Source organism: Phasianus colchicus, chromosome 1 (assembly GCF_987193195.1).
Source record: "Phasianus colchicus chromosome 1, bPhaCol1.hap1.1, whole genome shotgun sequence".
Taxonomy (NCBI): domain Eukaryota; kingdom Metazoa; phylum Chordata; class Aves; order Galliformes; family Phasianidae; genus Phasianus; species Phasianus colchicus.
The window spans coordinates 67,455,197-67,482,563 of NC_143436.1; the positions used below are offsets into that span (position 1 = coordinate 67,455,197).

Genomic DNA, 27,367 nt, shown 5'->3' on the forward strand with positions numbered 1-27,367 from the left:
AATGAGGTCATTCCGCAGCCTTCTTTTCTCCAGGCTGAACAAGCCCAGCTCCCTCAGCCTGTCTTCGTACTCAAGCCCAAATAGTATCTGCCTTGGTGAAATCATTGTCTTTACATTTGCACAAACAAAACGAAGGCAGCAGAATTTTACTAATACTCATTATACATTCTCCGAGCAACCGTCTAACATAGTGCCCCTAGCACTGGAAGCAGAACCTGTAAAACAGGACCTAAGTAGTAAGCACAGCTCTTACTGTGCACAAGTAGAACTTGATAGCAGGATGGACTTCTTCCCCCCCAGTTCCTCAGTAGTGATCCCTACTGACAGCCATGTTCACTTAAGTCCTGCCTCCCAGATGTAAAAATTTTAGTTGCTAATGTCCAAGGCTATTTAATATGCAAAAATTTTAGGAGTCAACTTTGTGCAAGCAGAGCACTAGCTCAAAGCATTTCACTTTCAGATGGGTCATTAATCCCAGAAAGAGGTACGCATTTTAACAGAAGTCAAAAGCCTAACAACAACTCTTTAAGTATTCCACAGTAAGTGTTTTTTAAATCTGGGAAAAGTAAAGTCACCACAATACATGCTAACAGTGCAGTTAGAAACAAACTTTATTGTTGCAGTTTGAAATTATTTACACAATATAAATCTCTTTCGAAGGTACATTACTTCATTTAATCAGTGGTAGAAGGCCTTATAATAGAGCTTCAATAACATTTAGTTCAAAAGAAATACAGTTCACTCCAATGGATAAGTGATGCACCTAAACTCCACAACATACAAAAAGGGTCATGGGGACTTTTGGGGCGATGACAATGCCAGAAGATAAAGGTTGCTTCTTAAGTTTAACTTATTCACAGCACATAAATGGACTCATGTTTAAAAGAACACTGGCAAATATTCAGTTGTTTTTTTTTTTTTTAAAAAAAAAAAAGAGACACAAAGAGGAATATACCCCTACTATGCTATGGCCCTGTTTCTGCAAGTAATTAAAGGGTTTTAGACAGCTGGATTGAGACACTTGAGACAGAACTAAAGAATCTAACTAAGTTATATTAAAGATTGGATACATTCTTGGTGCTGAGACTATTCAAAGCACTTGTGTACAAAGCAGCATTACTGACTACCACGGATTGTACTTGAGATACAAAATGTTAAGAACATTTCTACCTATTAAAAAAAAAAATTAAAAAAAGGTCTGTCACACACTTAAGACTCGACACCTATTCTTTTTTTTTTTTTTTTATAACAGTTGACAGTTACTACCACCAAAAGCTAGGAAACTTTTTTCCCCAATCTACTCTGCATTTTATGGGATTGCATATAACAGTTTTTAATGCTTCTCTTCTGTGGTCTCCTTTATCTTGTACTTTGCATGAATCTCTACCATGTGGAAAAAAAATACTACATCATGAAAAAAATGCAGTTGCAATATCACAGAACATAAGGCTAGTGCAGTACCTGAAGTTATTTCATCATTTATTTTTAACGTTCATTAGATTTTCAAGTAATGCGCTTTCTAAATGTTCACATGACTTAACCAGCACCAGGATTTCCCAAGGTCCATAAGCATCACGTATTTTGGGGGGCTGTTAATTAAAATTCTACACAACAGGGAATCCGAGACAAATGCTCCAAAATTTTTCAGAAGACTACAGAAGCAAACAGTGTAAAATTATGAATCAGAAGGGAGTTAATATGGTAAAGCCTGGCCACTTGTTCTAAGGTCAGACTACACTCTGAGTTCAGGCCCAGCCCACATTCAGTCAGTTTTCTGACATTTATCAAGGATAACAAAACCTACTATTGAACCACCTGGTGCACAACATTATCTACACTGTTAAATAAATGAAAAGGCCCAACATGCACCTGAAAGTTTGCAAATTAACTGTGGACAGATTTTAACACATAGGTCATTTTTTAGAATGTCTCCTCCCTCTCTGCCCCCCTTAATTTGGCTGGTTTCTAGTTACAGCAAATTAAACTGTACAGATAGATCACTTAGAAAAGTCACTTAAAAAAAAAAATCAGCCGGCATCTCACCACATCACTGAAAGCACCTCCACACAACTGGCACATGCAAACAATTTGTACATTTTCCTTTCCCTTCTAGAGGTCTAAAGGCCACATACCTTGCCTTCTTCTGATATACCCCACCTAAATTTGTGTGGCTTCTCACTGCCAACAGTTCCTTTAAGTGACGTGGTTGGCTAACAGAAAACCTATATTGTGCAAGACCAAAGGTCATAGCTTTTCATCTCTTAAATCTGATGAAAACATTCAGCACGAAGCCTACAATGTTCACATGCATCTGTGAACACATTTAAAAATACAAAAAAACAATATAAAGAACAGATAGCTAACTCAAAACAAAATATAGATAGGATAAGGTCAACCTCTTCTACTAGCTACAGGGAGAATTACCCCGAGCAAGAAATTATATTACAGTGGGCTACAGAGCAAAGCTGTAATTAGAAAAGCAGATACCTTAAGATTCCTTTTGGCAGGAGTTAATAATTGTGTCTTTTCTAGCTAGCAAACGTTTTAAAATAAATTTTAACTTAACTTTGAAACAAACTTAACCCATTTGCTCTTGTCCTTACACCATGCAATAGGCATATTCAATAACTTGCTATGTTGAAAGTTCAAGTTCTCATTTCCATTTGGATTTCCTTTTACCCATATTTATTGAGCCCAACCCACCTCTTGACAAACATTTCTATGACCAGCTCACTTCCCACAACCCTCAGTAACTTAAGAGTCAATGCTGATAAGCATGTGTACTTTTCATCCACCACAGGTAGAGCTGACAACATGTGAAAACTGTATCAAGATCAATTTGTCAGATGGACAACAAGATTCACACACAAGTGTTTTCCAGTAGAAACACACAAGGGACAAGAATATACTAACAGCTTGAAAGACATCATGCAGTTCAAGACTGGTATTGAAAGGCAACAGTAATGAGACACAGTTGGCCATTTGGGGACAACAACTGCCTATGCTTCACTTCCAAGGTCAAAGGCCTCTTTAGCAAGGGACTTTATACAAAATTATTCTGATGAGGAGTCATATAGTAACAAATCAGAACACAATTTCAGTCAAAAAATATGGATTAAGTATGGAAAGGAAGCTTTTATAATCATGTTTCCCCTAATGAATTAGGGTTTGGGGGTTGCAGAGAGAGAGCAGTGCACACCTCCTCCCCTAAGTCTCAGATAGTCTAAAGAAACTAACAATAATTCTAGTGTGAACGAAAATGACTGGTAGAACCACTTGAGCGATCTGAGGTTGAGGGGGTTATTATAAGCATTTACAAATTAGCAACTAATCCTATTTTAAGTCTATATCCACCAAAAACATTTAAATTCGGAGACTTCTATCACAACTAACTCAATTGCTGTCACCACGGGAGCGCACACTTAAAGAGTACTTCAACATGCTTATGGTTTAGAAGTCACCAGCATTCAAGAATGTATAGGAATTTTTTTTTTAAATTTTAACAGCCTTCCCTATACCGTAGGTACTTACAGGTACCTCTGATAGACCATTTGCCCTATCAGTATAGACTTTCTCTTCATTTTAGCATTATATGAATTACTTTTCTTTCCCAGAATCATTCCCAAGAGCAAGATGTTAAAAAAGGTAGCAGGGAAAAAAGACACAGGGTGTCCAAGGCTATAAATGGATACCTGAATGTAACTACTATGATTTGTTACAGATAAATTTAACAAAAGAAGTCAGCACACAGAGTTAGATTTCTTCTTTACATCAAAATTTCTACAAAATAGGAGAGAATACAATGCAATACACAAGTCCATAAAAGCAAGGTACATTACAATTCACACTAATTTACAAATGGTTATTTACACTGTTTTATATACATATACAGTCAGATCTGGTTAATACAAATTTAGTAATTCTAAAATGCAAATCAAGACATATAAATGAATTTAAAATTATATAAGAACAGATCAGTTACTCAGAAATCTGTAATGCTTATACGACTTAAAAAATTAAGCACTGATTAGCCAGATCTGACTGCAGAAATGAGAAGAAAAAAATTCACACTATTCTGCTTTACAAAAGCAACCAGGCCACTACGGTCTATTGACTTGATGCTATTTATGCAAGAATGCCATTATTAATAATCCTCTTTATATTTACATTACAGGTTTAACTACAGTAAGAATTATTAATTTTGGCATTTATGCCCTTAGCTTAACATAAAGGCAACAGAGTATCTTCTTGGCAAGTCACAGTCAAAACTACTACAGGATGATTCTAGAGCTCAGTCTTTTTTGCCTTCCTTCAAATATCTTAAAGTTGCTATTAAGAGACTGAGAGAAACTAATCAGAACAAGTACACATTCTCTAGTTTGGTGCTTTAGTACCTAACTTACATTCAGAATGTCCTGTATTCACAGTTTCGAGCTACCTCAATATTTGCAATGCTATTGAAAAAACTACTGCTTCAAACTTAATACATCTGTAGATATTCTGTTGCAAATGAGAATATCTGAGTGCTACTGGCTAAATGTAATGTGGTACAAGAATCAAGGTAACTGGCATTTCATTTTGGAAAAGTTTACAGTATTTTCTCCAAACCTTATATCAGGAATTGTTTTATTCTGTACTTGTCTTGAAAGAAAGCTGATGCAAAGCAGTATTAAAGTGTGTAAAATGAACTTCAACATGCAAAATGAAAGCCTCTATCAGTACTGCAAAGTTGACCACTATAACCTGTGATAATCCTTGTGCTTCTTCAAAGTGGCTCAGAAAAAGCTTGCAGTATTTACTATCTGCTTGAAAGTGCTTTTATGGGAGATTCAGTGGAAATTAACTCCATAAGAATGAGATTGAGCTGCATTCACAAAGAGCTTTGGTTCTGCAGAAGCGAGTTTCTAAGTTTCCACTTCTACAGTTATTGCTACTTGAACTATATAAACAAAGTACTACTGAAAAAAAGTTACACTAATTCCAAACTTAAGTAGAACTGGTACTTGAAAAGGGAATGTGGGTTGCAAGCTGTTGGGAAAGTTAGACAGGATCTGTCAAGTGCTGGATTTCCCAAGACCAACTGAATTTCACAGCCTCTTACACATTTTAAAAAACAAAGAAACATTGTCAGAAATAAAGACACCATTTGAAGAAAATAAACAAAAAATCAAGTTCTAAAATTTTTATCAACCTTACTTCCAAAGAGATCATGCCATACTTGAAGGGACTACAAAGACAGCAGGTTATTAGTCAATATATGTCAATCATGCCTACAGGGGGAAACTACAGAAAACAAGAATCTTCAGTGCTTTCATGAGCTCTAGCAACATCCTCTATATCCGCTACAAAAGAAAATATAAATGTCAATTTTAGCTATTCATTTCTATTTAACTACCAAGATAGTTTGTCCAGTATATTAGCCTCCAGCTAGCAAATGCTAACAAAAAGGGTTATCCAACTTCAAGTTATAGAAAAAAAAAAAAGCCCAGTTTTACCATTGCGTTACAGTTAAGGTTTTGACTAAATAATTAAAAAAAAAAAAGAAAACTTTCAGAGATGAATATAAACAAGAGGGAAAAACCCAACCCTTGCTTTTGTAAAAAAAAAAAAAAAGAATGCCATTCAAAATGGTTGTTCAAGGTGAAAATTCTTCATTCACATCAACCTTCTTTGTCTTGAAAGAATCAAAAAAGCTTTAAAGCACTCATGTATGTATATGTTATTTATATGTATATATATATACACACACACACAACAGTATGTCACAAAGCAATTTAGAATAAATATCTTTGCTGGAGCTTCTCCCCATAATATTTACTCTTCAGTTAAGTTTGTGACTGCATGTGTATATGCACACACAGACTTTGTACATGTGGGCACTTAAGTGACCAAAGTGCAAAGTTTTTCAGAGTATACCCAAGAGCTGAGTATATGCCTGCCCAACTCCAAATTGCCTTGTTGGTTTTATTTTGTTGTTTCTCCCTATCTCTTCTAAAAGAGTTTTAAAGCCTCTTTTCCATTTAAGCTTACATATGGTTTTCTTAAGTAAACATTTTCTTTTCAATTCACATTTTGTAATCCAGACCATTCTTGGTATAATAGCTTTAAAAAGCTGCATGTGACTATCAAAGTCCCATTGTTCAAGTCATACTTTTTCATGTTATCCTTCAAACTGGAGATTTTGAAACATAATTCGCTGCCACAGAAGAAAAACAGACTCACAGAATTTGCAACTACAGGACCAAGCATTTAAGACTAGAATCCAAGGTTAGATGATGACAAAGCAGAAGGAAAGACAATATACAATATAACAAACTGTAAACCTAAGTGTCTTGCTCCCCAGTGCAACAGGATCTCTGCTCACTAATTTGCAGTTCAATAGTCCATTACGTCAGATACTGCTGAAGCACATCAGAGACCAGAATAGTGTTCAAATTTTGAATCAAGTTTCAAAAAGTAATTCAAATTTTGGAACAGTGGTCTATTGTTTAAGAAGTTTGCTTAATAAGCAGCAGCTTTCCCACAGAAGTTAGAGATGGTACACTCCCCATCTAACACTGTGATGGTATGGAGTCTAAAAGAATTTGATGGCCACAGAACATTCACATTTCTACAGCTTAACACAAAGAAAAGAAAGTCAAAACATTATTTATCATTTTAGCAAGAAGGCTGATTCTTATACAAAAGATAAGTACCATAACATGGAAAGCTACCTTTTTCTTTATAAAATTAAAAAAAATTAAAAAGATCATCCTAACCCTTTTCCCCTAGTTACTACATACCTGTGACCAGTATCTCTCATTTTGCCTGTACAGATCTAAAAGGTTGATATCCTCTGACTGTGTAGATCCCTAATATAAGTTAATGCAGCTCAATAAAACAAGTTGTTAAACAAATCCTTTGGAAAAACTTCACCATTTGCACCCAACTTTTACAAAAACTGATGAAAGCAGCAATGGAATCATGTTAAACTTATAATAAATATTTCACATACAACATGTTAAATTACAAAAAAGGATTAAATTGCCATTTCTACAAGTTTTTCAGATTTAGCAAGTTTCTAATCCATTTTATATCAACAGCAGTACGTATGCTCTTCATATTAAATTTAACATTGAAGGACTGTTTAGAGGCATTATTTATAAAGCAAGAACCACCAAGTGAGCATTACAGAACTTCAACAAATGTTTAGCTTTTTTTCCAGTATCCATTCAGAAAAGATTCAGGGGTTCTCTATCCACTTGGTAAGTTTACTCCTCTTCTTTACTCTGGGAGAGTTAACATCATGACCTCCAGCTTCATTTTGAAATACTGGTTAAAACGAACAATTGCATACCTATTTAAAGGGAAAAAGATCTGAAGTTAAGAGCAGACAATGAGAAACAGACAGGCTATGTCCACTCAGAAGTCCACCTAGCCCAGAGGCTTGTTTCAAATACTAACTCATAGCAGCTACCAAAGGAAGAAGAACAGAATAACCATACTATGGTACTTCCTCAACACCATCACTCCGCCACTCCTACCAGCTTGCTAGAGTTTGCAAAACAAATGCTATTTTGAGTGTATCAAAGGTGCCATCTTCATGCCTAAAGTTCTTAATAAAGTGTCCTACAACTGAAAGCTACACCCAAAAAAAAAAGGAAAAAAAAGATCTTGTTCATTGGAAGAATGCTATTTTTCTGAACCGCAACACGGCTGGATTTTCTCACTTGTGCTTTTTCTTGCTTTTTGCACCATCTAGCGGTTACTTATAAGCACTTCTCCTTGGAATTAACCAGGTACAAGCCACAGAAGAAACTCACATTGGTATCATTTACATAGCAGCACAACTAAGCCTAGTAAACTGGCTTAGTCATTAACGAAAAAATATCCTAAGCTGAAACAGAAACTCATGCTAAAGTGAAATGATGGATTTTATCACTTCTGCCAGTTTCCAACAAAAGACAGATATATTCTACTGCTTGCTGTGATGAAAGACTTAAAATAAATAAATAAATAAATAAATGCCAAAGACCTGAAACAGAACCATTAGCCACTGTTTCAGTAGGCAGAACTTAATGTTCATTGGCATTACAGAGGTTCTTTTCAAAATGTTCAGAATTTCTAAGATCAATATTCTGTGCAATAAGATGTAAGCTAACTTCTTCATACAAGAGGCCCATTTCCTGACTCTTGGGGACATACCTCTTCTGACAACTAGCACAGCACAATGACTGGTCTTCTGTGCCTTTGTCTCTCCAAGAAAAGCCTTTTATCCTTAGCCTTTTATCCTTAAAAGCATTTGCTCCTCTAGTTAAGAGCCTTGCCTTGTTACACTAACTATTTTAGACCAAAGGCATGCATTAATTTAGAAAGTTTTCAGGAGAGAGGAAAAAGACTGTAAAAGCTGTCTATACTTATTTTCAGTTCAGAAGTTACAGTACAACCACACAGATCAGACACCTCAAACCTCACAGCTTATGATAGCTGGGATACTTAACCAGATGGCCCCAAAATTCCCTTCCAATCTCAATTATTGCATTATTACATGAAGCAAGCATACTTACCCTAGAAAATCAAAGTCAATGGTGGAATATTTGGCTTGAATTAGAGCCCACAATCCCCAGAAGAAGTGGGAAGCCTAATGGAAAACAAAAAGATCAGGAAAGATTAGTACTGTATAAAAGCATATATATAAGTGCATTTTTACATTGAAATAAAAGGAACATCTACAAGACAACTCCCTCTAAATCCATTTTTGTAATCTTCCTTAATATCTCGTCATCAAAGAGACTGATATGTAAGTATTACAAAACTACTGGCAGAGTAAGTTTATTGGCCTCCAGACACGTTTGTTGCGTTTTTTTTCCCCCCCAAGAAAAATAATGTTGCAGTTGTGAAAGAGTTCATCATCTATTAAGTAAATTGTTGTGTGATTACATACATCATGTCAAGTAAATAGAAATAGAACTGCTACTACTGTTACTTTTTAAACAATTTTCTGTTAATATCCTACATATATTCAACTTCAAATGTATATAGAGAGTTCCGTTTGAACCTTTGACTACACCCTTAGGTTTTAAGAACCACAACTCACTTTCACTACTGACTTGGACAAAAGCATGATCTGTAGCTACGGAAAAGAAGCTCCTCACCATTTACACGTTTGTAACCTGTTTCAACGATGACTGCTTTACTAGTCCAGAAAAACAGCCTGGAGGCCTGTGCTCAATTCCTGATTGAAACCATGGATTGAAACTACTATGAATGATGTGACTGATAATGAACTTTCAAACAAATATACACAATGGACATGAGCTTGATAATCACCTTATTGAAGTCATTTCTGGACCACTCAGGTTATATACAATACACTTTTGACTTCTATTCAGTTAGTAACTGCTTATAATAAATTGTTTCCCAGAGCTTGCACATAACTCTTTACCAGAAGTATAGAAGACAGCTTCAGGCATGTATGCCTGAAAACACTTTAAAACAGCAACCATTATATGCAAGCATGAATCCTTCCTGCATCTCTGAGTTTTGATAGCTTTACCTGACAGTGAACAGTTTGGAGCTTTACATCAGCATCCATTAATTTTTCTGTTACTAAAGCTTCCCACATTAACTGACACCTACTTGTATTTGGCACTATTGGTGCGTTGTGTGTGGCCTTAAGGCACATCTTAAGTTGTTCTCTAAACAGAACACTATTTTCTCTTAAAGATTAGTATGACTGTGATTTAGAATTGACAAAACTAATGCTATGTATATTTGACACCAGACCACCAGCCAACATAACTGCAAATCTAACTTTCCTAAATGAAAGAGACTAACGAATCCAGTAGATTATAGAGATCTTAACAGAAGAACAAATTGGTATTAAACTAGCCCTTAGAAAATACCATCTTCTTAGAGTAGGATCTGTATTTCTTCACTATTGCCATTAGCTTCTTTCCAGAAAACTGAAGGTATTACAGTATAAAGGTAAGCTTGGATTAGTCAGAAAGAGAAATAAAATAAGAGAGAAAGAGAAATCAAATAGGCGTTTTAGCCTTAGTCAGCCTAAGAATAGTTTAGCATGTTTTACTCTTAGGAGAAAGCAAAATGAAGCTTTTACATCTGAAGTCTGAGAAGGCAGACTGACAACAGACAGGAGATAGTATGACACACAATATAGAAGACGAAGAGGGGAACAGACTCACACAGTCAGCCCTCAGAAAACCCCCTGGGATCATTAAGACTACATGTGCATTTTGCTACAGTTTAAATCACTCAGCTTTCCAGAACACTGAAGGCAAGGAAAGAATTATGGTAGTACTGAAAGATTCTAAAAAGAGGTCTAATCACTTGTTAAAAAAGTCAGAAGTATCCTAGTTTTACTTTTTAGTTTAACAAAAAATTATCTTTGGAAAAATTTTAGATCAGAAGACTTACATGTATTTATGGAGTTCTACCTTGTTTTTCCTGTTGTCTTACAGGGAGTTTAGCATAGACCCACCATAAGCTCTTGCCAAAACAGGGGCTTGCCAGCCAGTAGATATACTTGCTAAAAAAATTCATCATCATCTTTGAATACTCACTGCCCTTTTTGCTCGGAGCCAACACACAAAGTGGTGAAAACGTTCACAGAACAAGCTAAGAAGTTTTTCTTTATGTAACACAGCACTCAGGTTAAGAAACTGACAGTTATTTGCCCACAGAGAAAAAATACAGCATTTAACATTCATATCCAAAGATTGTTATTTACCAGTGCAAACTGATTGACTTGAACATATAGAACTTCAACTTCTTTTTCACTGACTTCTGTGCCAAATCCTTTATATTCTTTGTAGGCCTCAAGGTAAGATCTCAGCCACTGTTCCTGTAATTTTCTGTTGGGATAAAGGCTGTAGTCTACTTCATTTACTCCTATGGGGAGGGGGAAAAAAAAAGATCTGAATCATAGAGTATCTAAAAAGACCATTAGAATCACAGTACCATAGACTGCTTCTCCCTCTCTCCCCCCACAAATACAAACACATAAATTGACGTGAAAAGACATAATTACTTTTACTTTGATACGATTTTATCAGTACTTGCTGGCAAGAATTTCTCACACAAGAATCACACAGCATTCAATGCAGAAAGATTTGTGGTGTTTTCTTCCACACGCACACTCCATTTCTTTTGAAATGCAACAAGTTTAGCTATAACAAATCTAAAAAAAAAAAAAATCTGCACTGCAAAGCAGAAACCCTCCCTGCATATCAAATAGTAGCTCATTTGCAACATTATCCAAAGCTGAATCCAGATACGTACATGCTGTCAGCTCATCTCTGTAAGATTAAACCTTTAGGGTAGTCTACTCTGCCCCTCCATACGTAGAATTTACAAGCCTTATCTCCGTAACTATTCTCTTCTGCCATATTGTTCTTAGCACAGAGCTCCAAATTTGTCTATACTAGACATTCTAAACAGCAGGCCACACAATCTACCAGGAATCCCAAGACTTGAATCACAGTCGATCACTGCCTGGAAGATGTGAAAAATATTTTTAATCCTATTTCAAAGTCATTCTTAGCCACGCCACTTCTTCCTTTGAAAAATACTCTTGGTCTCCTTTCCTCTGTTTAACCTTCCAGAAGACAAAGCAGTATGTATGCTCAGTAAACTAGATTCTAAACATGCTATTCCTGAGAAAGCACATTTGCAATCAGTAGTATGAGGCATATGCAATAGAACCACTCTACTCTGGAAGCTCTAGATTTGAGATATAACACACAGAAAAATACTAACAAAGTGTCAGACCTACTGTACAAGTGCATCAGGAAAGAGGTTACAGTACACAGCTTTCTTGCACAGGGTAAGTAGCTTGACCTCAGCAGATTACATGCCACAAATCTACACTACTACTTACGGCCAGATGGTTGTGGCCATACATACTACTAACATCTGTGTCCACAACAATGACATTTTCATACCTAATTCTCCTTCAGTTCTATTTTATGACCACTGCAATCTCCTGGCACTTAAATTCTTTCCCATGTCTGACTATCAAACATAGCAAAGGTAACACACAGCTGCTCTTCAGTGGCAAAAGACTTCTTACTGTACCTAGCTCCCTGAAGATGTACTTGGACTCTTAAAAGTTCCAGATGAAATTAATCAAAAGCTTTCAGATGTATTTTGTGAAGAATTTAACTTTTAAGTCAGAGTATACTTGGTTAAGTTATCTGAACTTGAGATTTGAAAAGCAATGACAGGTACATAAACAAAGGCTCCTAATTTCACCATACTGTACTTTCCACCTATATTAATAATATATGTTTTCCCTATCACTCCATCTTCTAAAGTAGCACTGCATAAATAAGGTTATTTCACTCTTATGAAGTGAAAGGAAGGGGCATTTATCAGAAGAAACTCAAGGAGCAAATGAATGAATCTATCCACAACTTAATGCTAAAATCTGACACTTTTTCCAACCACATTCTTAGCCTCTACTTCTCATTTTAGTACATAACTGAAGGGCCAGTACTTAGCAAAGACATGCAAAACCACTGAAAAAAATGTAAAGTCTGCCATTTCTAACTTTGTGATCACACAGCATATTCTATTTATTAAATAACTACTTGAGCTGTTGCAGATACATCCACGGTATTTCATTAGTGTGTTGAGTCTCTGCTGTGTCATTTCACAGAACAAAACCTCAGAGCTGTAAAGGAAGGACATAACTGGCCTGCAAGTAGAGGCATTAACACATTTTTATACCATTAGATTAGTAGCTACATGCACGTATCTAGATATAGAAAGAAAATCAGAACATGGTACAAGAATGACAACTCAAAGTTTTTTTTTTGTGTCCACTTTACCCATAAATCCAATTTTTACCTGCAAATTCATTGAAGTGATTGCCAATGTCATAAGCCAGGTAGTTGTATCCAGAGTACTCATAGTCTATGAACTGCACATCACCTACGTGAGACAAGAGCAGCAACATCAGAGTCCACATTAAATGAAATCATGGCCCTAATCCTTTGGTGTCCTTTGAAGTTTTAGGGAAACAAACAAAAACAGCACATTTCTATCTTATTTGTACCCAGCTGCGTGCATTCAGATTTTACAAGGCAAAACTGTTTTTAAGGTATGAGTCTTCTTTGAATAGTCATTCAAGAGATCTCTCTTAATAATCAGAGCTTAAAATGCTCTTTTTTTTTTTTTTTTTAACTTTGATTAGAAGAATTTTAATTTCTACCACACGAGGGCATCAATTACCTTCAAAATGAGAAATATGGTGGACAAGCCTTAGTTTAAGCTTTACGTAGAAATCACAGATCACTTTTTCCCTGACTTAAAAAATTACAGTCCTATTTATTCTAAGACAAGTGTGCAACCATGGCAGACTAACATGTTGCAACAGGTTACTAAAGGAAATCCTTTTAGTATGCTGATATTCCCTGCTTTCTTCAAGCACACTTATTAAGCAAGACTTTTCTAATAGTTGCCCCTTTTTTGTTTTAAATTGGCTTAAACTACTTTCAAGATACCGATAAGACAATACTCAAAACAATGAAGCTACCTACTATTATGTAAATAAGAACTAACAGAGTGGCATCAGCCCCAAATGTTCCTAAATTACTTAATTTTTTTACTAGTCAGTAGTTATCTTTGGGAAGCCAGGAAAAGTGCTTCACTCAAAGATGTAACACAGCACTGAACCTGCTCAAGCAGGTCTACATCACAGCAACCTTTAAAGACATCAACAAATTTGAATAACTAGATAAAATTAGAGCTCTTTTATTTAAAGGGAGCAACAGAAAGGGAAGTAGTGTGGAACCTTAAAATGTAAAAGCTTACATTTCCCACACTGTGGTGAAATGGCTAACGTTCACAGTTGTACTCATCTGCCTCTCTATGCTCATTCTTTCAATGGCTAGTTGCATATTTACTCTATAAAAACATACTCATTACAATGAACAATCTTGTTAGCATCACTTAAAAAAATCTTATAGATACTATTGCTATTATATCTCTATCAAAAAAGCAAATTAAGAATCACTTTAAAAGTTAACTGCTAGACATTTTCTAGGCTAAGGATTAAGAATCTAATACTATGCCTCCTAAGGATTTATGAATATTGCACATATCAAATACAATAGCTATATCAGGCAAACAGCCCAAGCAAGTTAACACAGAACAACTTTGTTAGAAGTGTTCCTTCTGTCTATGCAGTTCATCATTACCATGTTTGAAACAATAACACGTCTATCTTTTCCAGATGCATCCATCTTCTTGTCTAAGCACTTATAATAGAAGTTAAACCCCAAAACACTAACAAAATCATTTAGTCACAATCCTCCAAGTCAGATTTACCCTTGCTTCCACAGAAAAAGAGGATTGCTTACCAAAGTTATGAGGTTAAACCTTTTAGGCTCTGACAAACCAACATGAGAATGCAAAGTGGCAAGCTCCTCCCAGGAAAATCTTGCTGGCAATGGAAAATTGAAGGGTCTGAAGGGACAAGAAGTTTTACAGCAGATGCAGCCAAGATCTTATGATACTGTCACAGACCAACTTCTGCCTCTACTTGACTGGCAGATTCATACACTTGCATGTGCTTGTGCTTCTCATTGGTTCTTTAGCACTTCTTTTAAAAACAAACACCTGTAAGTTACAAGCCAGTCAAACCGTACCGCCCAACCCTGGTTAATGCTCCGCAACACAACTGACCTCCTGATGCCCCCCACCCTAACATCATTAGAAACTGACTGTATTCAGCTTTTCCCCACATTAGATAAAAACATAGCAGCTTAAAGTCTGCTTGTAAAGTACCAGGATAAGATATACCTTAAAATTTCTTCAGTGTCTAAATTTCATCTTGAACATACCTGTATGTGCCATTATGTATGTTTTCAATTGTAGCCAAAATTTAATTTTTACCATAAATAATAGTCTTATGAGATAAGAAATTGAATCTAATAAGCTACAGATGATGCTGTTACCGGGCACTCTCCAATGGGGAGGCACACAAAAACAAGCGATGCGAGAAAACATCTGCTCAGTGCACTTATGTAGCACTATGCATATCATCACAAGGCAGCAACAATGGCACATGTGATCCATAGCAGATGAAGAAAGTTTGGCAACTCATATGTGATTAAGACAAAACTTCAAAGTAAAAAGATCCTGCATTCTTATTAATCTCTTTCAGACTTGTGCTAGCATGGAGTTTTAACTACCTTTAGAAGAAGCATCATTCTCATTGTTTAAATATCCACAGTATTAAAATTTCCTTTTAAGATTCACTGCAGTTAATATTGCAAAGCCACTTCTAAAGGTATGGTTACACTATAGTTAATCAGTTTCCTTCGAGGTTTTAAAGAAACACAGTGAATTGTACATCCCACCAGTATCAATGTGAGCAGGGAGACCAATAGTACAGTAGTCTGAGCAGATCCGTGTTTTATTGAAAGACATTACTTAGAACTATGCTCTGTCATCTCTCTGGAGCAGCTACTGTTACCAACAGAAATAAAGGTGTTGAAGAATATTTGCTTTTCAAGCACAATATATCCTTTTCAAAGGATGCCTACTACAGTAGGCAACACAATCTCACCTATGAAAACTGTATAAAGATACAAAATGGAATCCATGTTGTGTTTTATACACCTGCAATTCAGTTTTCAAATAGAAGAAAAGGTAATCAAGAGGACATCTGTTTGATCTCCTCAGGGAACTGAAAGGCAGGAGAGTGAAGACACCTCTCTGTAGCTGCCCTTCATTTTCAATGGTTTAATGAAGTAAACACTTTAACAAGCAAATACTAGCTGTAGTTACTACAGCAGGATGACATATCAAAAGTTCTCTCCTATCCTGCTCATCAGGTGAGCCCCTGACATCCTACAAGACAGTTTCAGAGAAGACAGTGATCCAGGCTATTACCTTTTCTGAAAATAACAAAATAGGGTCATACACCCACAGAATAATTTTAATTATAAATACCCAATATAGCTTTGCAAAATTAAAATAGATTTTTAGATCAAAACTAGAAGCCTTAAACATACCTCAGTCTTCAGAAGCACTGAGCACCCACAGACTCCTACCAAAGATCATAGAAAACATTGGGTAGGCAGAGGGAATAAACAGAACAAAACTAGCCATCTACCTACACACTTAACTTCCTGGCAGAAGAATTTAAAACATTCAAAAAGAACACAGATATAGACAAAAGAATACTGGTATTTGGTCTTTTTGAACAGCAAGATTTGAGTATTTTTAGAACACATTTTGGATATTCCAGCTTATGTTAAAAAAAAAAATTGAACACCATCAGAACAGGAACTCTATAAATGTGCTATTAAGCACATTTTGATTATCTAGATGTCCAAATTGCAATTAAGAGCAACAAGAATTCTGAGTTGTATCCTTCAAAGAGTAATTTGCACTGATAATTATTATGAGTTATGTAAAATAACACTTACTAATTTCATATCCTGAACAACTGAGAATGGCCATTAACAAAGCAGCAAGAAGAGGCCAAGTTCTCTCAGTCACAGCATGAGCAAATTCAAATCAGATAACTTACAATCCAGCAAATGAAAATAGCATTCAACATGCTATTCCAGTCTTATAAATAAAATGTAAGGACATGAGATTGATTCTTCTCAGAAGCAGCAGGACAATTATAATTTTTCTTCCAAGTCTGAAAATTTAACATTAATTTAATCCAGAGTCCAAGCCTAAAAGCAAGGCACTGGGATAAGTTACTATCATTCTAACTGCACTGGACAAGAGTTTAACATCTGTTGTCAGCCTGTAGTTTAAAAACAAAAACATATTGAATAGATGACCTAAGCATTTACAAACACAACAAATACAGTGTTATTAAAACCAGTGAGTTATTTTGTGCCAGCTTCTGAAAAGCTAGATAAACATTACCGGCACTACTCAATCTTTAACGAAGAGAGAGGAAAAAAACCTAAGTAATTAATCTAGAACACTGAGTCTCTCTCCTCAGTTCCAGTTTAGGGTAAGCCAAGATGTTGCTGACAAGTCTCTCTAGATGATTAAGCAAATCTAGTAAAGTGTCAGCATCATCACAGCTGTTACCTTCATACAGCCAGGTGTCATTTCTAATGAAGTGCAATCTTTAAAGATTCTATTTTGTGCTCATGAAGTTCTGTATATAACAACATAAGGTTTTGCAGTGCTTAACAGAACTCCAGCAAAGAAATGTAGAATTATAATTGAGGCTCCTCCACTTCTACAAACAATATTCCATAAGATTGCACTGATGGGCAAACAGCTTCACTAAGCTTTTGCTCTGCAATAAGAGCACTATAAGAAAGAGCTATCAAAGGACAGATATAAACATACTACAGCTGGCATTGAGGTTTGGTTACTATAAAAAGGTATCTGCTGTACCTAGACTGCAGAAGTCTTACAACATGTGCAACATGCAAACAAGTGTAACAATCTACCTATTTCAGATTTCCAAGTCTTTTTTCCCCAGCCAGCCTGTAGCCAAAGTGCTTTAATGTACACCTCCCACTCCTCCCCACCCTGTCCCCAACACTAAACACTCACACACTGGTTATTGTAGGATTGCTCATAAGTGATGCACTGTTCGCATTGTTTTTTCCTCCATTCTGTTTATAAAAAGAAAAGCATATAGCAGTTGTTTTAAAGTAGGAACTTTAAGTCTATTGACCGTGACAGCGAGCCTTTTAGAGGAATTCCTGATTTATTTCACATTGAATCATGGTTCTACTATGAAAAGTGACTAAAAACTACTTTTTACCTCAATGGGTGATTGAGGAATGTTAAAACCCCAAGTACCTTCAGAACTGAAAAAACCTACACAAGAACAATATATTGGTTTGGGTACTATATCACAACTCCAGCGTAATATCACACGCTGATTTTTTTATTCCTGGTCACTCACTTCACACAATTTTGACTGAAATACCAACAGTTACTGAACTGTTGCAAACACATGAAGTTACTAAAAAGATCAAGTCATCCTCATTTCAGAAGGATCTTGAATATCTAACCTGACGAATTTACTGAACTCAGCTACGTTAAATGGGAGGAAAGCTGTGCAAATGTAACCAATTTTACCACATCATTTTAGCATCTTGAAGTTTGCCTTCTCTGTTTAATTTATTTTTTAATTGATTAATTTAGTAACCGAACCTCAAATCAATAAAACAAACTGAGTTTATACAGAAGCTTTACAGATTCTATTTGAGGCATTCTTTATTAAAATTATTTTGAGTTAGTTTATAATACAAACAAAAGTATTTAATCTTTACCAAGACCTTTGCCTTTAACTGATTGAATGAAGTATGTATTTAAAGCAACCTAAGATGCCTGAGTATCTCATGCAGAACATAAATGTTATGACTGAATGCAGTGCTAAGTATCACTGAAATACTTTGTCATGAAGATCTTTCCTTGCAGCAACACAATCAAACCAGAACAACACACAGATTACAGGAGATGTCTTCAGATTTTTTTTTTTTTTACACTTGTATAATTTTTCTCCTTCATACAACTGGAATAGAAGTATCATGAACAATGACAGACTTTGAAACCTAGTCATGCAGACAGGTTATAGAAAAACTAATTAATTAAATAAAACCAAATAGCAAATTTTTCTCTGTACAGTAACATGTATGACAATTCAACAAAGTAGTATTTACACCAGTATCACTACCATTACATGGAGTCTTAAAAGCTCAAATTGAGTTCACCAACATTACCAACATTAAAGGGACACCACTGATGTCACAAATGAAACTACAGAATAAACAAACTAAGCCACTACTTACTGCTTAGCTCACTACCTACCTCGTTTCTTGTTGTAAATAATATTCTTACACAACAGGTCATTGTGACAGAGTACCACTGGTGATCCTAAATTTGACAGCCTTTCCTTCATCCAGGACATCTCTTCCTGAAGAACTTGAGGACTTGGAATTTCACTTAGAAACCTTTTCAGGTGTAAGAAGTTTGAGAGTTAATTTTTAGCAGTGTGTTCCATACCAAGCATCTGTAATGAAATAACTTAATTATTTTCCTCTACACTCTTATTTCAAATAATTCAACAGATTTCTCTCAAACTAAGGCACTATTTCCCCTAGCACCACTACAGACAAATTATGACAATATTCTATTCTGCCCTCCCCCAAGAAATTCTATAGATTATCTATTGTAAACATGACAGTAGTCTACTCACGAATAGAATTTGAACTCAATCCTGCACATTTATGAAGATAAAAAGTTTACAGCATGAGTTTCATTCACTTGTTTCTCACATTACAATATACAACTGCACATAGCATATTCATCTAGCCAAAATAAATAAAATTCCTTTTTCTTTCCTCTTTAATCACAGTAAATATACTTAGGTTGACATCTTTAAGATTTTTCAATTACTTTTGTCTAGAGAATTTTGTTGTAAAAAACCACAACTTTGCCATTTACAATGCAGAGAGAAAAGCACTTCGTATCAATGATATCCAACAAATTCTAGAATAACCATTTATCTATAAAGAGCATTTAGGTTGGAATCTACTCATTAAGGAAATTTGATGATACTATACATACAACTTCAAATTACAATTTTAGCTTTAAAGTCTGACTGTGCCTCCCTGTCATTCTGAACAGCCTTTTATTAACTTTGAATTTCAAACCAATTATTTATTTATTTGTTTGAGAAAAAAAATATATATATATAGTCTTCCATCCATTGCCCTGAAAAAATGTAATGTCAGGAAAGCACACAATGATCAAATACCTACCTTTTATTCACTTCCTCATCTGCAAACTCTGTGGGTATAAGAGAGAAGTATTTCCCCATCTTCAGCCACAGGTTAGATTTCGGGATCCATCCATTGTGAGCATGGATAGTATGGATTTTAGCAAGCTGCCTGGCAATGAGTCTTCAAAAAAAAAAGTTAAAATTAATGTTACTTTCACATTTCATCATTAGACAGTTCTTATCTTTTCCAGCAAGAAGACAGGACAACAGAAACATTTAATAGAAAAGTGATAAGAGATCCAACAAAGAAATCAACAAGAGTATAAATAAGAGCAGCACAGCCCACAGGGTAGCATTTTTGAAGACTCATAACATCTTTAAGCAGTACCATGTGTGAAGCACTAGCGAGGAGAGAAACTGGAATTCAGCTACACCATGTATATTTGACATGTCTACTCTTTGAAATGCACATCTTCAGAAGACTTGACTTAAATTAGTTTAAGCTTTTAGGTATCAAATACATTTCACTGCACACATAAAAAGCTAAAACAAACCTGAAAACATCAGCATTTTCTATTCGCTGCTAATATAAAAAAGTCTCAGTGAAACATTTTGAATCTATTCTCAAGTGAAATGTACTAGAAATAGAGCTAGGATTCACTTTAATGAAACCCGGCCCTTCTAACTGCACCACGTTAAATTATTTCCCAAACAGCAACGTTCAAGCACTGGACACTCACAACAAGTAATACTCTAATGTGTATGAAGTCTTCTTTGAGAGCAGCAAGGATCATTTTTTCACATCTGAAATATCATGATTTACTACGCAAAAACAGTGAACCACCAAAAGTTTGAAAGTCAGCTTCGCACGGCTTAGAATAACATTCACTTTCTGTCTGCTCATAAACTAAGCCTGAGATCCCTTGGATTTGACAAGACATCATATCACAGAACTTGTATAATAAAATAATTAAGTAAAAAGCTTACCTGAAAATATCAGGATTGCATACATGCTCAGGATCCAGAGCCTCTCCTTGCATGAACTCGTAGCACAAGCCATTGTTGAACGTACAGTATAGCTGAGGTGCACAGCCATGGGCCTGCAACACACGGAAACTCTTCACTTCTTCATCACGGTCGACTAAGAGCTCAGTCTTGTTTCCATAGATCCTAACTAGAACTACATCATCTGTTATGTCACCCACGTAGCAGCCAATTAATTTATTGGTGATTCCATCAGTAAACAGCTGAAAAGTAAAATAACACATTGCTTAGTTTTGCATCTTTATTTCCATGGTTCAAGAAAAGAATCAAGCAAGGTTACTCTTTGGCTCAGAAACCTGATATTTAAAGAAAATCAATCTTTAAAACACAGGAAAATCACTAAGAAAACTGCAAAGTTTTTCCATAGAACACACCAAAAGAAAATAGGCCAGTGTAAGAACATGCTGCAGTGACTACAAAAACACTACACGTAAAAGGCAGTAGATGAATGTTTAATGTTGTAAAACAAGTTCTCACATAACCACTCTGAAACTGATAGTTTAAATTGGCTGAAATCAAGGCCTGAACAAGGTAGCAATCCCAAAATTGTTGTATTGTGAACACAGGCAGCACAAACAATTTTGATGCTCTTCAGAATTTCACTATTTTCTGATAAGTGCACAAACAGAAAAAAGATATTCCTGGAGTTCTCAAGTATTCCCTTTAACAAAGTGGAATGGAGGTAAGACACAGTCCAAGTTCAGTGTTACCTTCCCACTACCAGTAAGTTACCATTACCATTTGAGAACAAGTCCTAAAGTCACTTTGGCTCCTCTACAAATGTGAAAAAGCACTTTGAATTCAAGACCTCAGTTTTCAGCCTCAGGTACCACTCCAAGTTTAAGAGCTTCTGGCAAGACTCACTCTTTTCATCATTCTACTTCATAACTGGTTCATTCCATTCAGGAGACAAACAAGCACTATAAGTCTTTAATGATAAAGATGCACACAAAAGCAATTTTAAAGCCCTGCAATTTACTTTTGATTCAGAGACCAACCTAGGGATTGATGCCTAAATAGACAGAGGTGAGGCAAGCGACCCTCCACAAAAATAAGTAAAAACATTACAGGTTTACATCTAATGACAACCTATTCCTTGCTCTTCAAGTAACAGTGGAGGTATGGTTGCTTTAAGTTCCCAGCTATGGAAAAAAGGAAGAAAGAAAGAAAAACTGACACTAACTACTGCTTCTCCTTTCAGTATTTGATGATGGGACTAAACTAGTCACTAAAAGAAACTGAGTCCTACCAATGCTACCAGGTAAGTTGGCTAAAACCAGAGTTACTAAGAAGCTTTGTGCACACAGTTATATGTAGTCAACATTTGAAAGCAACACAAAAGAAATTAGCAGTTCTCTCATCTTTTACAACCTGAGGAATTTTACCAGCTTAGAAAATAGGTATTCGGTGCTTTGAAACTTTGTGCCTTGTCAACACAGACTGGGTTCTTGCTGGATGAGCATCATCTGTGTTAACTCTGACTTCTAAGTACGTGACTAAGAGGAAGACATTAACATTTTCAGGTGACAAGCACACTTTCAAACAGCCAACGGCACAAGCAAAAGCATCAGTGTTTTCATGACTACTCAACAGCCCTCTGCTGTTTTAAATATGAGAAGTAAGTAAAGTGCAAAAGTACCTTTCAGTATCTTCCACTAGAATAAATGACCAGAAAGTAGCTTCAATTTGGTTAACATATGTATATAGATACACACTATTTCTACTTTGGTGTGCACCTTTTAACTTTAACTTAACTTCCTTTTTTAGGTGGCACCATTCATCATTAATTCTCATTCAGTGGGTAGATTACTTGATGGATAAGAAACTGGTTGAAAGGCCGCAGACAGAGGGTGGTCATCAATGGCTCTATGTCCAGGTGGAGGCTGTAACGAGTGGTGTCCCCAGGGGTCTGTCTTGTGACTGTTGCTCTTTAACATCTTTATCAATGACATCAATGACGGAATCGAGTGCACCCTCAGCAAGTTTGCTGACTACACCAAGCTGAGTGGTGTGGTTGACACGGTTGAAGGAAGGGATGCCATTCAGAGGGACCTCGAGAGGCTAGAAAGGTGGGCCCGGGTGAACGTGATGAGGTTCAACACGGCAAAGTGCAGAGGTTTGCACTTGAGCCGGAGGAATCCCAGGCATCCCTACAGACTGGAAGGAGCGGTCCGTGAGAGCAGCCCTGTGGAAAAGGACCTGGAGGTCTTGATAGATGAAAAACTTAATATGAGCCAGCAGTGTGCCCTTGTTGCTCGGAAGGCAAATGCTATCCTCGGCTTCATCAAAAGAGGGGTGGCCAGCAGGGACAGGGCGATGATTGCTCCCCTCTACTCTGCGCTTGTGAGGCCCCATCTGGAGTACTGCATCCAAGTATGGAGCCCCAGTACAAAAAAGACAGGGAGCTGTTGGAGAGGGTCCAGAGGAGGGGCCACAAAGATGATCAGGGGACTGGAGCACCTCCCCTGTGAGGACAGGCTGAGGGAGCTGGGCTGGAGAAAAGAAGGCTTCAATACCTAAAGGGAGCCTACAGAGGGGAGGGGAATCAACTCTTTGAAAGGGTAGATAACTGCAGGACGAAGGGAAATGGTTTTAAGTTGAGGGAGGGAAGATTTAGGTTGGGTGTCAGGGGGAAGTTGCTTAACAAGAGAGTGGTGAGGTACTGGAACAGGCTGCCCAGAGAGGTTATGGATGTCCCATCCCTGGAGGTGTTCAAGGCCAGGTTGGATGGGGCCCTGGGCAACCTGGTCTAGCATTAAATAAGGAGCTTAGTGGCCCTGCATGTGGCAATGGGATTGGAGAGGGTCATGATCCTTGAGGTCCCTTCCAACCCTGGCCATTCTGTGATTCTGTGATTCAGTGAAATCTGGCACACATAAGATACAAGCAGATTCACGGTTCAACTACCTGTATTTGAACATTTTCAAACTAGGGAGATACTTAGCTGCAAGAAGCTTTTGCTTTACCTGTAAAAGCAACTCGTAGACTCTGAGGAATCTCAGAAATTCATAATTGTAATGAAAGCCAGAAAAGCAGATAAATATTGAAGCCTATTTATCAGAATTAGAATAAGAAGTATTCCACAGAAACAGTCTGAGCTCCTTATTTAATGGTATGCATTCAAGATTCTATCCCGTCACCACTGCCGCATTTCCTCTCCCTCCAGGAGGAAGTCGGATGGTTTTGGCTTTTGTTGACGGCACCCCATCCAAGATGTGGCCCTAATTTTGAAAAACATAGTAGTATTGGAAATAAACTACCACTTGTTTGAACAAGTCTCATGGATTTGGAGAAATCAGGTATCAGGAACAGTTGTTTGATTTTTATATTATATATATGTTTTTTAATTTAAATCCTAAAGAAAAGATCCTGTAATCAAGTCCACTATTCAGGAGGGAGAGACAAGACTTCACAAAGAAAGATGTTATATTTAAACTATCATGCCTTGCTTTCCTCGGAATCTTTATGTGGTGAAGCAAACAAGCTCAGACAAAGTAAAAACAGAGTGGGGAATCAACTTCTCATCACAGTGACAAAAGAAAAAAAAAAAAAAAGCACAGCATCCCTAAATAGAAATACAGAATGCCAGAAGATATGAAGGCATTCTATTTGCTTAAACAGCTACAAACACTCAAACTTTTACAAATAGATTCAGCAAATCATGCTTGTCATCTACATGTACAGAGGCCAATCATAAAGCTAAATTAGACTACTCATATAATTCACTCAAAAATGAGGGCTTTACAATTTATGGACACTTATTAGCACCTATTATTTTAATAATCCATTACAAGAGATGAATGACAGTCTTTAGCAGTCTTTTGAAACAGCAAAATAATGCACTATTAGGGAACTAAAAAAAAGGTTTAGCACCATGTCTACTGATTTTTACAGCAAAATGAATACATTTATACTCTAACATCACTCTGTTCTTTTGCGTAATTCTCATGCAGATGATACAAATGCTCTAAGATAAGAAAGATGTGCCTGAGCTACTGAACAAGATTACCTGATTTGTCCACACAGATTATTTTTGTGTTTCAAGCCATGAACAACTCCATTATAATGCACAACCTTTTCCCTCCAATCATTACAGAACTGTTTAGGTCAAAAGGGACTTCTTGTGATCAGCAAAGTACTGATTCCTACATATTTTAGAATACAATTAACTCAAACCACCATAACCTAGAGCTACTTGCTTCTGAAACATACTGATGTTGGAAACATATGCTTTGTGCTCTTAAGTAGCATTCAGCTAAGGCAAGTAGGTGTCTGGTTCTCAGAAAAAATAACTTACTTAGCGACATCCACCTATAAAGTAAGTTTACTAAATCAGGGCAAAGACTTTTACCTTAGAAGGATTAATGTTTTATAAACATGAGCACCTGACACATAGGCAGATCTTGATTTGTCCCACAAAGTACCTTGAAACAGGTTGCACAACCTCTTAACAATCACACCCCTGCTGGAAGTCCCTGAGAAAGCAAGTCATAACCCCTGCCCCTGTAAAGAGGTCACTCGTGGAAGTGCATTCCAGAACTACAGCTAGTGCTAGGGTGTTTAATACACACATCACATATCCTGACCAACCTCTACCGGATCCAGTGAAATAACATCTCTCTTTGCCCACTCTTTTTCCCCAGTAGGTATTCACATTTGGACTCAGTTCTGGTCTTAGTCCTGCACAGGTATATCAACATCTCAGCTAGCATCAAACAAAAATCAAAGGTCAGGCAGAATTTGAACATAGGGAGGCAGAATTAAGCCACAGATGTTGATGCAGAAAGCTAAGCACAGGGTTGATACTTTGGACTGCCACAGATGGAGCTCAGGAGCAGAAGGTGGCTCTGGGCACCATTTTGTTATCCTCAGCAGCAAAAGAAAAGGATTAAGTTACACTATTATCTTGACACTCCTGTGTGATAAAAGAAAGATCATATTCAAACTCTGAAAAACCACTCTTTAGTAACTTATCAGCTTGCCTGAGTAGCAAGTGAGCATCATCCCTGGCAACCCATTTTAAGAATGGGCAGACTCCTGATAGAGGAGCAAAAAATGTAACCCTGCTACAAGAAAGTAGTTGGAAAGTTGATCCTATTTGTAAGATAAAGTCAAACTCATAAGTAAGAAATTTTACTTGAGTCCAAAGTCAAGCACGCAAGACAAATGGTCTAGGTGAATAGAACAGTCAGTGCTCTATAATTAAGCACTTTGTAACTGCCAAGGAAGAAGTTTTTAAACCACCAAGAACCCAGTTTTGAGACCCCAATTTGTCTATACGCAATAGCACAAAGAGCACAATAACGCTACCTGACAAGAAATTCTCAGCTAGAAAACACTGTTTTTCAACATGGCCACCACCATTAGATACACATTTTTACCAGTGAAAAACAAAAGCATGCATGCTGCACTCGGCTAAATCCGCATCAGCAAAAGTGATCCACTCTAGCTGTCACCACTGCTTAAACACACCACCCACTGCTTCACCATGCTCACAGTCACTGTTCAGTTTTCATCAACATTCAGCAAGAGTTCTTGAATGTCACTTGGTGCAATTTTCTTCTCACATGGAAGAAATCAATTCTATATCACTTCATACACACTTCCATGTCAGAAACCACCTTTGTCAGACTGCCCCTCTGCTGCCATCTGTCACATGGGAACAACACGTCACAAAATACTGGTGAGAAAGTTCAGCCTCTACTGCCATACTATCATCATCCACCCTCGCATCAAGGACATGATATAATAAAACACGACATAATAAAATGGGAAGCATTACTTTAAGAGCAGCTTAGCATTAAAAAAAAACAAAAAACAAAAAACACCTTGTAATCAAACTTGCCTTTCCCTCTATGCAGAACATATTATGTAGACAACCAGGTTTTAAGTCATGAGAAACAGCAATAGCATGTAAAACAAAGTAAGAATCTGAAGTTTCCCTGTACGGGTCAAACAAACCTCTGGCAGCTGTACAGCTTTTGTCACACTGCAGAGATCTGTTATCCCCTCCAAAATAAGCCTGATTAGTGTTAACAAAAGAAAATCACTACAAGAAGGAAATTGGCTTCCCTCAACTGATAATTTAGGAACGCTACTTCTTATTAGCATCTATTTGTAACATGCTGCTCCAAATAATTATTTACACTCAGGAGCACTTTATTTATTGCTTCTTAAAAAAGTGGTTAGCTTACTTTTCCAGTGACAGCATTCAGAGCAGATGATTTTTTTCATGATGGAGTATAAAAATATGTTGTCTAGCAGTAAAATAACGTAATATTTTATTCTTTTGCTCAGAACATCATTAATGCTGCACTTAAAAAATCTGCTTAGAATGTCTATCCTGAAACATAGCAGGGCAAAACAGCAGCTCTTTAACAAAAGCATGAACAGAGAATGGACCTTGATTACAAAGATAAGAAAAAGTAACCAGTAAATTCTCAACTGGGAGAAAAAGGAAAAAGCCTACAAAATGTTACATACACCAGGTATAGATCAAGAAATACGGAGAGCCAATATAGAATCACAGAATTGCTCAGGTTGGAAAAGACCTTGAAGATCATCAAGTCCAACCACAACCTAACCAAACTTGGGTTATGC

General features: G+C 36.6%; 1 protein-coding gene across 2 annotated transcripts in view; it reads right to left on the reverse strand.

Moving 5' to 3' along the window:
- Positions 1-593: 593 nt before the first annotated feature.
- The window catches only part of ETNK1 (ethanolamine kinase 1), a 35,119-nt gene continuing 8,345 nt past the window's right edge, over positions 594-27,367 (reverse strand). For both annotated transcript variants that reach the window (XM_031597135.2, XM_090146269.1), the window contains exons 3-9: positions 20,711-20,970; positions 19,764-19,904; positions 18,811-18,953; positions 12,850-12,933; positions 10,730-10,890; positions 8,547-8,620; positions 594-7,336 (exon numbers count right to left, since the gene is read on the reverse strand). In XM_031597135.2, the coding sequence (XP_031452995.1) occupies positions 7,264-7,336; positions 8,547-8,620; positions 10,730-10,890; positions 12,850-12,933; positions 18,811-18,953; positions 19,764-19,904; positions 20,711-20,970 (936 nt within the window). In that variant the 3' untranslated portion in view covers positions 594-7,263. The remainder of the gene's footprint in view (positions 7,337-8,546; positions 8,621-10,729; positions 10,891-12,849; positions 12,934-18,810; positions 18,954-19,763; positions 19,905-20,710; positions 20,971-27,367) is intronic.